Raw genomic sequence first — 14424 nt, 5'->3', positions numbered from 1 at the left:
GATATGACACTGTCCGGGTTGAAAAACAATACAGAAGAGGAACAACTTATGCAAAAATCCAAGGTAAAACCTGTCTACCAAAACAACTTGAGAGAGAAGTTAACTGCAACTCCCAAAGTGCATGTGTGCAAGAAACGTTCAATCTGGAGCTTAAATGCATTCACTATTGAGTTCAGTGGCCATATTATTTGAATTATTTCAGCAACTACAGTGCCACGTTTTGTTATTACATTTAACAACAAAGCCTCTAACTGGTTATTTCTACGTAGAAAAAGGGAACAAGGCCCATGGGTATTGTAGTATTTAGAGCAATCCGCCTCAACAAACTGAGTATTAAAAACAAAGATGTAATAATTCCGACTGAGGGCTATAAAATAAAGATACAGTTCAAACCAGTAGAGTCTAGACAATATTTCTAGATCCAAGGAGAGAATTAAAAAAAGACGGGCCTCTACACAGATTTATTCATGCACAGCACATTCAGGCTGTTTCAAAGCCATGGTCGAGGACATTCTTCCAGCAGTCAGATAAAGGATCATGGGCATGCTATACTAACACTTTAACGAAACATCCCCTCTGCGCATGCACTCTCTCTGCTGGGGGAGATGAAGAGAGGTCTGGCAGGTTAACAAGAGGCATACATTTCGCTAATAAGGCAGATGAAATCCCCCCCTCACATTGCCTTCTGGTTAAATCACTCCTGAGACTCCTGTGTTGAGGAACATTGAGGATATATTTGAAAAGAAACACTGAAATCTACAGTAGGTGTTACAATACTTTCAGATCCACCTCACAACTGAATGAAACACTGTCTGCCTGGTTTTAAAGCCCACATATTTCACTCCTACAGTTTATAGTGCAGGTTCAGTAAGCTCCTCCAGAGCCACAACACAAATTATACAACAGGCTGAGTAATACTCCTAGTGATGAGTAAACTGGTCTCAATGTGTAAAATGAGTGCAGCGCCACTTTGACTCTGAAAGCATTTCTTATTCAGACTGTGACAGTATTAGTTGTGCTCAGGTAACCTGGTGTCTTAAACACAGAGAGCTCAGTGTATCCAATGGTAATGTGTGCTAATCTTATGCTAATAGGGGGCTGATGCCATCCTAAAACTGAAAATCCGTATCGACTGAATGAACCCATGGATTTTGTGGGACTCTTAAATTCAGATGCATGCTCTCCTATTCTGCCACATCTACTGTATGCACATACTGTATTGCATCTACATCGGCCCCCCCACCAACTGATGTAGCCTTCGAATGGAAACCAGGGAATCCACCGGCTAGGAGGGAAATATGGAGCGCTGCCCAAACGCTAAAAGCACTGTCAGCATGATCAATATGTGCATATCTAAAAAGTGGGTGAACAGCAAAAAAAAAAAATGGGAACAAAGAACCATCATGTATTCCCAAAGATTACAACAGGCACATATTAATAGAGTGAGTAACGCTTCAGGACTACAAATGCTTTTACTCATGGTCTCCAGAGGCTGTAGATATAAATATATACTTTTAATTGAGTGTGAAAACCTTGGATTAATAACAAAAGTTCATTACAAGCAAATGCTTATATCTACAGTGATAAAGGAATTGTCTTAATGTGATATTCTTAGTTGGTGGTACATGCTGATCAAGGCGTTTTGTGGACTGTTTGTTTTCTTCTAGCTTAATTGTTGTCTTTATATATTTTGTCTCTTTTGAGGAAAACTTGTTTTATTTTTTCTTATGTTCAATACTTAATGTGTAAACGCTCAGTCTTCTTTATTGCATTTTTAAAATGTGGAACGTACTGTACGCAGCTTGTCTTTATCCCAGGGATTAAGTCTTTATGCAGAGTGCTTGCTCTTGTTTACGGTACAGCCCGTGCCACTTTAAGATTCCAGCTCAGAGATACATATCGCAAGTCATCATTCTTTTTGCTGAAGGAAGCAATGTTGCTGACATTGCCATGTTGCATTAGAGTCACACCAAGCAAACAAGGGGACATAATCTAGGACATGCTGTCTGGAATCATCCGAAACAACTTCAGATAATCGACTCTGAGCCACAGACAGGCCAAAGCTTTCAAACCAACAGGATCATAAACTCACAACCCGAGCAGCGAAAAAAGCAAACGGACCACACATCTGTGTACCAGACAGTGGGAGGGATTTGGAACATACTGACTCCATCAGATAAACTGAGTAATTATAAGAAATTATTTCAAAATGTTTTACACAAAAACATTTATTATTTTGTGGGTGTGACAAAAAAAGTCATTAATATTACGCAATCTGTTATGGCAAGACCCTGCAAACACTGCAGTGCAGCATAGTGCATGCTTCGCGTCAGCAAAAATCAAGACTACTTCATACTTCTCCCTTATCACTCCTGTTGAGGTGCCCCTGAGCAAAACACATTTGACATTAGTTTTCTCTGAGTCGAGCTACTCAGCAGCCCCCGCTAGCACACTGGTTACTTTACTGGAATAAAGCATTTACTGCAGTGTTGTTGGAAGAAACGCTCTCCATGCTCACCAGTCTTGCAGATGGGACAGCACTGTTCCGGCTCGTACTCCGGGTCCACACACTCCGTCTGAGGGCAGGCTGCCACCGAGCACAGCACCTCCCCACTTGGCTCACATCGGCACTTCTCACATGGAGACACCTGCATAGAGAAATAGTCATTAAAACCCTCATAAATACACAAATACACAGGCAGACAGACAACAGTGTGTGTGAGCCTTAATTAAGTTCTCCTTATATTTGTCTCCGGCTCTTTTGTTTGTCTCTGTGTCTCACTGCTTCTACTAGCTCTGTCTCCCTGACACACACGTGTACACACACACACACACACACACACACACACACACACACACACACACACACACACACACACACACACACACACACACACACACACATTCCTGCCTGTCTGGCTTGTTTAATACATCATGTCACAAAGCTATAGGAAAGTCTCATCCTTCTAAACTTTATGGCCAATGAATGCCTCGTTCTGAATAGAGCCAAGTCGAGAGTTGAACTTCACTATCCAATCAGGGTATATAGAGAAATCAATAGTAATGGGGAAACAAAAGAAAGATGCTTCCAATTTTCTTGGTGCGTGAACAGAAACAGTAGTTCCGGTAAGGGTTCTTCAACTGTCCTGTATGTCTTGAAATAGAACAAATGCGGGTCAAAAGCTGCTAGTATACCTTTTTGTTCTAAGAAGTGGACCACACTCCCTATGGAAGGCTTCATTTAGCAGCCGCTCGTATAAAGCATACACCTTTAATCTTATCCAGAGAGTAAAGGTTAATTCAGCCAGCGTTGCCACAGATTGCAGAGGCCTGCGCCTCCGCATGGCACTCCACTGTGAAAAATGGAGTGAGGCAGCACTTAGTACAATACGCAAGAACTTAGCAATCAACCATAAAAAAACCTGCCTGTTGCTTTGTTGCAAAGCTACCCCACCTCCACCTCCACACCCCACAGCACAGCACAAAGGCTGACGTATGACTTGAAAGTAGAGCTTTCTGTGACTTTCCCCCAGCAGAAACTTGACATTGAGCTGGTGGTAATGCCGCCCGTTAGTTGGAGGAAAATCCCTAGCCTTAAGCCCCCGCTGAGACACTTCACAACAGAAAGAGAGGCATTAGGCGCCGCTAATCGCAGACGTAGCACCAGCACTGTGGTGCAATCCTGAGTCGAGCCTTTCAAAGAGTTGTCAGAAGATAAAACACTAAAAAGATCTTGCTGGTGTATCTCTGTGTCTCTTCACAAGCACCCACACACAGAGTTGTAACATTACTGTAACTGTATCAGGTGTTTGCAACAAAGCGAATATAGAAACACTCTGCCAAAACATACAATGCCAAATTCAGCCAGCGGATATATTCAGGCGCTGTGTGAGGAAAAAAAACAACAAGTGCTGACCTTTGCCATTATAAAGCTGCCTGCCTGCTCGCTCGCATGCTGTGAGGCAAGGTAACTCCTCTCTGTGTATTGCCTGTGATAAACTACATTGAACAGAGTGTTCCGTCAGCACTTGTTTCAAGTTTCCGCACGTCAAAAAAGAGTGAATGCAGTTAATTGGCTCACCTTAAATTCCTGCAGCGAGGTGTAGATCTTGCCCCGAAACTCACAGTAGTTTTTTTTCTCCTTGCACAGCGGGCAGCATTGGCTAGTGTCCACTTTAATGCAGCGAGGGTGAACCTTGGGACATTCTGGCTTGGTGCACATAGGGCCCTCGTCCGTGCAGAGGCAGGGGCACGTGGAAGGGCCTGGGGTGAACTGCTCACCAATGGCAAACACGAAGCCGCTCTCGTCCATGCAGCCTTTCCCCCGGTAGTCTGGGTAGGCGTACTCGTCGATGGAGTCCAAAGAGAGGGTGACGTCGCTTGTGGGGCCCTCGTCTATTTGGTTCAGGCTGTCCTGCTCTGTCCACAGCTCCAGGGGCTTCCCACCCTTAGATCCTTGGGAGCCGGGGTTCGTCCTGAGGGCAGTCCTGTTGGGGCCCAAAGCATTGATCTGTTTCTGAGCGTCGTATCCAAGCGGCTCCTCGGGGGTCTGCTCGTCCTGAGGTTTGTCCTGCCTAGCTTGGGTCAACACTTTTTCCAGACGTTCTCGGCTCGCCGCTATAGGATTGCACTGGATGCCACACATCAGGAACCCCAGAACAAAGAGAACTTCTGCTGTCATGACAACGGAGTGCAACATCTCTCCCCACCACCAGCGAGGTGGGAAAACACCTTGGCTCACATAACACGCTTCACATCTCAGGTGTGAGCCAGTCCATCTGGAAAGAGAAAATTAAACTGGGGTTATGCGCTCAGCGTTCTGTCACTTCTCATCCCAGGTGTAGGCTCTGTTTCATTTAGATTCTACAACAGTGAAATACATTCAAACTACATCAGAGCCCGACTCTCCCTGAGTGTGATGCAAGTCTGTAGAATCAGTGGATTGGATCATCAGGACAGGGAGCATTCATAGGGTTGTGTTCGGAAATCAATACTGCTTCATACTGTAACACTTCCCTGCATCAATCACTCGCAGCAGTGACAAAGTAAGAGGCAAAATGGCCAAAGAAAGACCTGAATCCAACACTCTTAAGCCTGTGCTCCTCTCATGGAACAAAGCATCGGGATCAATGTCTGCTTTTTAAGAAAAACGAGTCACAGTCAACTGTACAAAAGCAGAAATCTATTGATTGGAAAGAAGAATCTTGCTGACAGAAGTACCCATTGCATTGTCAAAATAAAGCAGGATATTTTACTAAGTGTTGTAAAAAAAACGTGTCATTGGTTTGGTTTAATCAGAAATAAAAGCACGTCACTTTCTTTAAAGTTTTCAGAACTGCATGGAGTCAATAAACATCAGCTCAAGTCGAGTGAAACCCGGGATCAACTGCAGACGTTGCAGAGACTGCACATTTTAAAAAGCTGCAGTCACTGTGTTTGTTGTGTGTCTCTTGCTTAACTTGATTTGCTGCGACGTCTTGAAAATCCAGTGCCTGCTATGATGCTTTGCTGCGTTCGGTGGCCTACTTGCATTCATTTCCTTCTCACCAACTGCTCAGTGTCATCTCTGAGCCGTGTTTAAAGGGCTGCAGTCGTGTTGACATATAGCTTATTTTGAGGGAAGGCGAGATTACCCCGTATTGACTGACTCAACAATTAACTGTAAAGTCCTGCCCGAGCTTGATTAAGAATAGTTCACCATATTGATTCATTTGTCAAACTCAATTTCAGACTGAGCAATTGGGAGCCCTAAACAGGAGGGGAAAAGCAACTTAGCATTAAATTAGCCGTGAGCAAATAAGGTGTGTTAATACAGAGCGGAGATAATGCTGGGGAAACCGCCCGCATTAATTCTATCCAGCTCCAACTACGCAGCCAAACACTTGCTATATGTTTAAAGTCATGCAATTTCTTATTCATGAATTCTGATCTATTCTGAGGGGAGAGTGAGCTCAAATTGACTGCTGGCACACCGGCATGCTGTTTGTGTTGTGTTTTAGCTGAATTGCTATGTTTGAGGCAGAATCCTTGGAACTGCTGTGGAAAGCAGGGAAAGCAGAACGAGGTGCATACCGATAACGCTACTGCAGCTGAGAGAGGGAGAAAGTGAGAGAGAGAGAGAGAGAAAGAGAGAGAGAGAGAGAGATGAGCCCATGCCTCATTAGTAAAAGGACCTCATTTAGCTTTTCTCAGCCTCACCTCTCCACCTTAACAGCTGTTACTGGCTGTCGCACTGACACTGCTGCTGCTGCTGCTGTTGTTGCTGCTGCTGCAAGGCCCTCGGGCTGGTTGTCAACTGGGCGCAAACTAGCCACAGCACCACAGAATCTAAGGCCCAGGCTACCGACAGTACTATATTTCTCCCACTGCTGACAAATTCCATGAAAACATCAAAACCAGCCACAAATGGAACACACTAACAAGTGTATCAAAAGACTGGTTAAGCTAAATTCTTGTGATCCATACAGTGTCCACTGATGTTAAAAAACACATTGATAAGCCATACAGTTTCTTCATGTATCCTCAATAGTGAATTTAATCAGTATTGCCAGATTTAGGATAATTATTGGAGGTGAACCATAATTATGCCCTCTGTCAATTAGCAATGCACATGCTGTAAAGTGCCATACAATACAATACAATGTACAATAATTTGAATATTTTCCACACTTAAGCTACCCTAAGTAGTTGGTTTTAGTCTCAGCTGTAATATCCGGATTAATTATAGATCAAGTTTACCCATCTGCCTTCTCACGTAACTTCTTTCAAACCAATCCTGCTTGGCTATGCAGTAGATCAACACAAACACGGCTTCTGTTCTCTCTACCACCGTTTGCTGCACATTTCAAGAGTTTGCACAATAAGTAACTTTGAATTATCCAATAACCCAGTAACCTATTTACATATGATGATTTTGAGCCTCTACTATGTTTGATTAACACTCCCATCTGTTAACGAATGGTGGTCAAAACAATGGTGTAACTGCTCCATCTTATGACTCTAAGTCTTTCGCTTAGCACATAAGTGTCAAATTCATATTAAAAGGTCTCCTGTGGGAACATCTTCTTTACAGCTCTTGCCTTAGTACAAGGGATGAAATTCTTATTAAGGGGCTAATTTGGACATAAAACATGCTAAGCAAACAAGCTAGCTAGCTATTAGCTTAACTATCTCCTTGTGCTTGATCTTACTAAGTCAAAGGGAGAGCTAACAGTAGTAGCCTACTGACCGTGCCATATTTTTCCTTAGTGACAGTAATAAGCTGTAACTTAGGCTGCACTCAGTGACACACGTACAATATAATATGTTTCTCTTCTGCTGTAAATAATAACTTCAGCGGTAAATGTGTATTAATCCATGGCTGAAAATAGTCCTCTACAAATGCACTCTTTAATTCTGCCTCAGTTACTTATTCTAAAAACTACTGTGTCTGCTGTGAGGAAAATAAAGAGCCTTCTTGAGAATGGAAACTACTATATTTTTTTTACCATTGAGCAGTTATTAATGGGCTCTGGGCTGAGTGCCACACACAGTGTAGAGAAATTGAATAACAGTGAGACGCAGACCTTGATGGTTTGGGTCTTTTCATGGCATTTGTTGACAGTGAGACAAATATATAGAAAGTGCAGAGTAATTTAATATTCATTTTTTCTTGCAGATGAAATTGTGCTACAACTACATTTAACATCATTATGCTATTTTTGTATATATATCTCATCATTTCTGAATGTCTTATTTATTCAGTGGACTTGTGCCCAGAATGAAACACAAATATGTCCTTTTAAGTAAAGTAGGCTACCTACTGACAAACATTTCCAAGGCGTCATGTGTATACTTTTTCTGACCACTCCTCAGGTTCAAGTGATTGCAAACTTTCTTACATTAATAGCTTTGCATATAAGCCATTACGTTAAAGGTCATGGATCTATCTTTGCCCTACAGCCCTGCAGAGAATTCACTTTGTTTGCTTCACTGCTCTATCTTGAATACTTGCCAAGCTGGCTGTAAGAAATACACAACTACGAACTGACACTAAGATACAACGCAGTATCTACACATTTCTGCAGCATATGGCAGAAGCTTGAGCTATGGGCTATCAAACAACTTATGAGTATTAATTTGAGTGTAATGGGCACATAATATGGAATTATCTGCAAGTATGGGTTTATAAAGTCTCTTTTAGTATCATAACCTGATGTAGAAACGCTGTTTTCACAAAACAATCATAAACGCTGCACAAGTGTGACCCAAATGTCCATCATTATGAACATACCAAAGTTTATGTAAGCTAACATCACTGAGTTTGTTCACACTTCTGACACATTTTGAACACCCACTTCAGAGCAAAAAAAATCAGCTCAGCAAGTGGAAAAAAAACACTTAAATGAACACTTGTCAGCTCCAAACAATTATCTCTGGAAAACAAACACTTAGCTGTATATTTTTGTCTTGAAGAACAGTCACATTTTCCATTACCCCACAGAACTGTGGTCATGTGGTTCTCCTATCTGTTCTGCAACTGAAAGGGCTCTGCATGGTCCACGGCATTAGTGACATGAAGTACTAAAGTGGCATGTGAGTCCAGCTGAAAAGGGGCCAATTAAAAAAGAAATATACATTAGAACGATTAATAAATTCAGTCTAGTTGTTGTTGATTTAAATTGCAACAACATGCAGCACTTTAATGACTTGTCCAAAAACAGTTTTAGTTTTTAACAGAAAGCCTCCCGGGGTTAAATAAACGTTATGATATATTCAGTAAAAAGCAAGACCTCCACTTAGTGCTGCTGTTGTGCTACATTGTAATCTAATGTTGTTTCTTTCATTGATGAATAATTAATGATATAAGCAGAAGAGCTGAGAGGAACGATGTTCTGCATGTGTGTGTTAGAGAACTGGCAAATAAACTACATGCCCGTGGAGTAAAACACAGTCCTTAAATATTTGTACTGCTGAAACATCTGTGCTCGTATCCTCACATTTTAATGATCAAGTGATAGAACAGTTTTACGAAATGAGTTTATAATCCTTCGTTGAGCTTGCCAGCTGCGGTCAGTCAGCACTTGGACCAGAGATGTGAACATTTTTTGTTCAAACCTCAAGCCTGACATGTGAAACAGCAGGAAGTTCAGCGCTGGAAACTCTGAGAAAGCTCCTATTGTTTCCATGAAATTCAAAATTGCATCACCAAAACTCAATTTTAGATTTACAATTCTGTCTGGGGTTTCAGGTCGACAACATCCAACAACATCATTCGGAATGTTTTGTCAGAAAGCCTTTATTCATCTCACAGAGGAATTTATGGTATTGGGGACAATTGGCAGCTATTATGTACAGCAGGCCGCAGTGTATGGGATGGTGCCTTGCTCATAGGCACTAGGTTGTTCTGGAACTGGCTACTTTCCGGTTTCCAAGCCAAGTCGCTACTCTTATCGCCCATTCACTGGTGACTTTTCCTGATTGTACAACTTTTGCTTTTAGCATGATTTTTGTTTAAAGACACAATGTAACTGTTTGGGGTCCTGCTGTAAAACACCCTTAAAGACAATAGATTTCTATCTGCTCTATATTTGTGCCGGGAGTTGACAGTCCTTTCTAATGCACTGAATGTGTGTTGGTCTTTATGTTTTTATAAGTTTGTTGAGAAAAGGACTAACAGATAGGATATCATACTGTTTGTTTCTTTGTCTATGAATGATTTATTGAAACAAGGGAATATCTGTTCAGTGGGGGAATGTAACTAAGTACATTTAGGTACTTGTACTTTACTTGAGCATTTAAATTTCATGCTACTATGCTTATACTCCAATACACTTTGTTGGCAAACATTTTGGCAGATTTATGTTATTGATAAAAAATATAAATCAACTAATACACTATCATTTATTATTAAAGGTTAAGCCACTAAGTAGTAAGCAATGAAGTGATGAACACGTTAATGCATCAATAAGTATAATACAAATGTGATACATGGTGTTTAAATGGGCCATATTGCATAATGAATCATGTTCATTTTGGAAAATATGTACAATGTACATTTTGATAATAATATGTAATTGTATCACTGTATATATATATCATCAATAATATGTAAACATTTGAAATGTATGTTAATGTTGTTAATTATTTTGTATTGTAATGCTTTGGCAACATTGTTTAATTTAACTTTCATGCCAATAAAGCCCCTTTGAATTGAATTTAATTGAATTAATACTCAAGTAAATAGTATTCATGCCAGACTTGTAGCAGAGTATTTTACACTTTATTACTGCTACTTAAGTAAATAATCCGAATACTTCTTCCAGCTCTATATTTATTCATACATAGCCCAATTAAAATTCATAAATAAAATACTAAAATGTCATAATAATGCTTTCTGCTCATGTTCTTACGTTGCACTTTCATCAAGTGTGCAAACCAATTTCTAGAAATGGGGGAGAGTTCTATATTGTGTTTGAAAAATACATTTAAATAATAAAAAAAGGAATTATTAATATCTTTCCACCCGAAAGAACAAGGGAGAGAAAGCCAATTCCACCAAAACACACGTGTTAATATCAGATCCTTCTCTCCAGGCAATGTTGTCATTTCAGATATAATATAGGGCACCGTCCCTGTCTGTAGCTATACGCGGGATGTTAAACCTGCATGAGCGCTGGCACACAATCCAGTTCCAGTTTATAGGCAGAGGTAATCACATCAGCTGTCAAAGTGACAAGACAATCATCAGAATATGACCTGACTCTGCCAAACATTTAAATGTATTTCTCCTTTTTCCTCAAATATCCCTATGCTGGCTTTACAACGCTGTACAGCTGGATGTTCTGCACACAGTAAACAGCAATTACTCCATATGTTACCTTGGGATTCAACCCTGCAAGAGGAACAAATATAATGATCTACCTTAAATGGCTAATAAGGGATGTCGTGCATTTCAAATAGCTGACAGGTTTTGTGCTATTACTCTTCAGCTTTGACGATATTTCCACTTCTAACTGACATTTAAATGTTGCCCTGGCTTGCTGCACTAGTGAGAATCAACTCAGTATTAGCCTCGGTGTTTGCCAGCGGGAGCAGGTTCAGTCATTATGGTCACTGTAGACATAATTCCCTCCGTCAGGGACCAGTTGTGTCCTGTTTACATCTCGGGTTATTGAACATACCCTATCTGACCACTGAGGTGCAGCACCAATGATTAATCAAGCAGAGTCATCCTGGCTGTTAGTTCATGGTTCAATGATGCTCACCATCCCATTGGCTTATGACTCATAAATGATTGTCCTATTCATTACCCAGCAGAGTGGATAAGGCCTATAAGTCTTGACACAACCTGAGCCACGAGTAACATTTTAGCTCTACCTTGTATAATAGGATACTGTTATTCAGATAGATTTTAATGGCAACAATTCAATAACACAAAGTGTGGCGGTTAAAATGTAGGAATGTGACCTCTATCTTGCTTTCTTCTTTTATGTCATTCAGAAAGGTTTCTTTCAGGGGGGTTGATAGCACCACACATTAATGCTATAAATAGGGCAAAAAGACATCTCCAGGAATATTCCACTCACGAGCTAAAATGTTTGTTATTTGTAATTACTGTTTGTTGTTAATATAAGTGAGCCATCTTTACAGGAATGTTAGCAATTGTGCATGTTTGATTTGCTTGAAAAGCCTGGCGGTGACAGAAAATGATAACAGAGAAAATTATCTGCTTTGAGACTCACTCACTCCTCAGCATTTTGATTTCTCTCTAAGTGTACACACTTTTAGTCTGACAACAAGCCTCTAAAAACAAGCAAGCCTCCCATCCATATTGTCTTGGAGAATGAAACTCCTGCGATGTCTCTCTGCGAAATCAAACTAGATGTCATTGAGAGGAAAACCATCTCCTCAGGGCTGGAATTAACTCAGACAGACAATATGCCCTCGCTGCTGTGTGCACTTCATTTATTGCACATTACTGAGACTCCCACTAAGACTGTTTCAGCATCCCGACATGCCATCGACGGCACATGGGGAATGCAACAATTTACTTTGAGGTCTTCTTCAATTTTATGACATCGCCGATCACGGGGGACGAGATGTGAAATGATTCGACAGCGGTGGCTAGTGGGCTAAGATCTGACAGGGCCTGGGAAAGTATTGAATTAATGATGCCACGTTTGAAAAATCATTTTTTAAACAAATAAACAGTGTGAAACGAGGAAATCCAATTAGAGCAATAAGGGACACCGAGGCAGGATCCAAGAGTATTAAGCCATCTGGCAGTGAGTAAAGATTGCTTCAGGGCTGCCTAATTGAATTTTATCCTCTGACTGTAATATCTTACCAGTGACCCAAATCAGAAGAAAGTTTGCCTTGGATCGTGCAATGCGATAAACCAACAGCCCTTGCAAAACTGTCATATGATCTTAAGATTATGTGAGGCGGAACAAGGTGAGAATTTGCTCTTACACAAAGCCCTGCCAGGAAATGTCGATGCAGGAAATGTACAAAGGGAGGAGAGGAAATCAGCTTTCTATTAAAAGATATAGGATTATGATGTTAACACTGATAATGATGGAGATTTAAAGTATTCTTTTGACTTTCTTCTGTGTCATAAATGTGGGATATTATAAAAAAGGTGATTAACTCAGTGTCCATATCTGCAAAAAACATTGGAAAACTAGCAGAAACATTATCAAGGAAACATCATTATTCAACCCCCTATTCTAACTGGACACCATGAATTAATAAAAGGATAACAACGTTGTAGCCTATTATGTGTTTGGGCTCTAGAGGCTGTGTAGACTGGATGTGTAAGCAGGCAGGAGTCTTTGTGCAGCCAGCCACTGAAATCCCTGTGATGCTTCTTTGAGAAGCATTAGTCATAAATTCAAATGAAAAATACCAATACAGTTCACTTACTCTGATACATGTAGCCTCCACAGGTGCAACAGCCTTTTCCTGAAGGGTTGAATGATCTACATCAAGCTAATTTACATAAAACAGCCTATGTGATAGATGCGGTTTAATTTCCACGCAGGCATGGTGGCTTTACTCTTACAGAGTGAGTGAAATATTAATTAAAGACACACCAGAGAAAACACAATAAAGTAAGTTGATGTCAAGCCTGAGTATTCAAGAAAATTAGACTACCATGCACATATAAAAAGCCGCATCACCTCAGACACAGCAACATTGATAATTCACCTGTAATGCTCGGAGTCTGTGGGTATCCTTCAGTGCGCGCTGGGTTTAGAACGAAGCCTTCGGACTGTTGGACAGCGGAGCCATGACAGCAACAAATGATCTGTGTGTGAAGAGATGGAAACTGACGCTCGTTAAGCTAGTCAAAAGCACAGTTTCCACGGAGGATGCTCGCAGGTCATCGGCGTGTCTCGCTAAACTTTAATGGCCACAGAGAGAAGAAGCGCTCCGTCTCCGGCGACGCGCCGCTGCAAGTGCAGCGCAGGCAGCCTGTGATGTCCCTGCTCTACGCTGGCACTTTGCTTCTCACGGTGACAACAAAATAAATAATTTAATAGAAAAAAGCGGTTGGTGGGGTGGGTTGGCCGCTAGATGGGGCAGTTTAAAATGAGGGTGTAAAAGTCAATTAGTAACCAAAGAGACGTTTCACAGGTCGCTTCAGGTTCACACACACACTGTGATTAAAGACTTTCCTTCATTATCGGGAATTAAGAAGTCGTTTCCGTGACGCAGTGTGGTCACTGCTGGGCCATTTAACGCCGAAAGAGTCAAGGCACCTTACAAGGAAGGACATGAAGTGTAATTGTAGCAAATACATCAAACATCATGCAGGTGCATTGCAAAGGATGTAAGTATCAATTGACTTCCTGAAGCTTAACACCCTCATTTCATTGATCATTGATACTTTATTTTGCATTTAAAATGAAGGTCTAAATGTTTTAAAGCCGTCTCTACTGACTGTAGGTGAAATACTGAAGACTTTGGCCCATTTTTTTTATTTTTGCTGGAATATAGCAGTTAAAGTTTAATATAGCCCACTGAATCCAAAATATACTCATGGAGCCACTTCAGGGTTAAAGAAAACTTCTTCTTATATATATATTGTTTTTTATAAAAAAAATTAAATAAAACGTCCCGGTTCCGGGGCCACGCATACGTGGCCGACGCGTGGTCAGTCCTACTCAATGCGTTGACGTACAATGCGTACCACATACTCGTATCGTAAGTCGAAATCCTATCGTTGTTCGTACCACGACGTGTGTTAAAGAGCATAGAAATAGACTTGTGCTGGACGACACTAATTTTTCTACCAATCCCACTGCATTCTTCTTTATATAGAGGTAGAATTGACCTCGTCTTTATATTTCATTGCCAATGAGTACAAAGATGTGGAGTTGTAAACTCAGATTCAAACTCCCATTACGATCAATAACTCGGATATCTGTCTCATGTACC

At 40.9% G+C, this 14424-nt stretch overlaps 1 protein-coding gene across 1 annotated transcript; it reads right to left on the bottom strand.

Moving 5' to 3' along the window:
- Window positions 1-2518: 2518 nt before the first annotated feature.
- Window positions 2519-13485, bottom strand: vwc2 (von Willebrand factor C domain containing 2; the record flags this gene model as incomplete). Its single annotated transcript, XM_010766823.1, has 3 exons — window positions 13192-13485; window positions 4082-4778; window positions 2519-2648 (listed from the first exon to the last, which is right to left on the bottom strand). Coding segments are annotated over exons 2-3 (748 nt in total), but the record flags the coding sequence as incomplete, so codon positions are not given.
- Between the last annotated feature and the right edge of the window lie 939 nt (window positions 13486-14424).

The sequence above is a fragment of the Notothenia coriiceps genome, unplaced genomic scaffold (assembly GCF_000735185.1).
Source record: "Notothenia coriiceps isolate Sejong01 unplaced genomic scaffold, NC01 NC01_scaffold00003703, whole genome shotgun sequence".
Lineage (NCBI taxonomy): Eukaryota > Metazoa > Chordata > Actinopteri > Perciformes > Nototheniidae > Notothenia > Notothenia coriiceps.
Note: the sequence above shows the minus strand (reverse complement) of the source record. Positions and strands in the feature narration are given on the sequence as shown.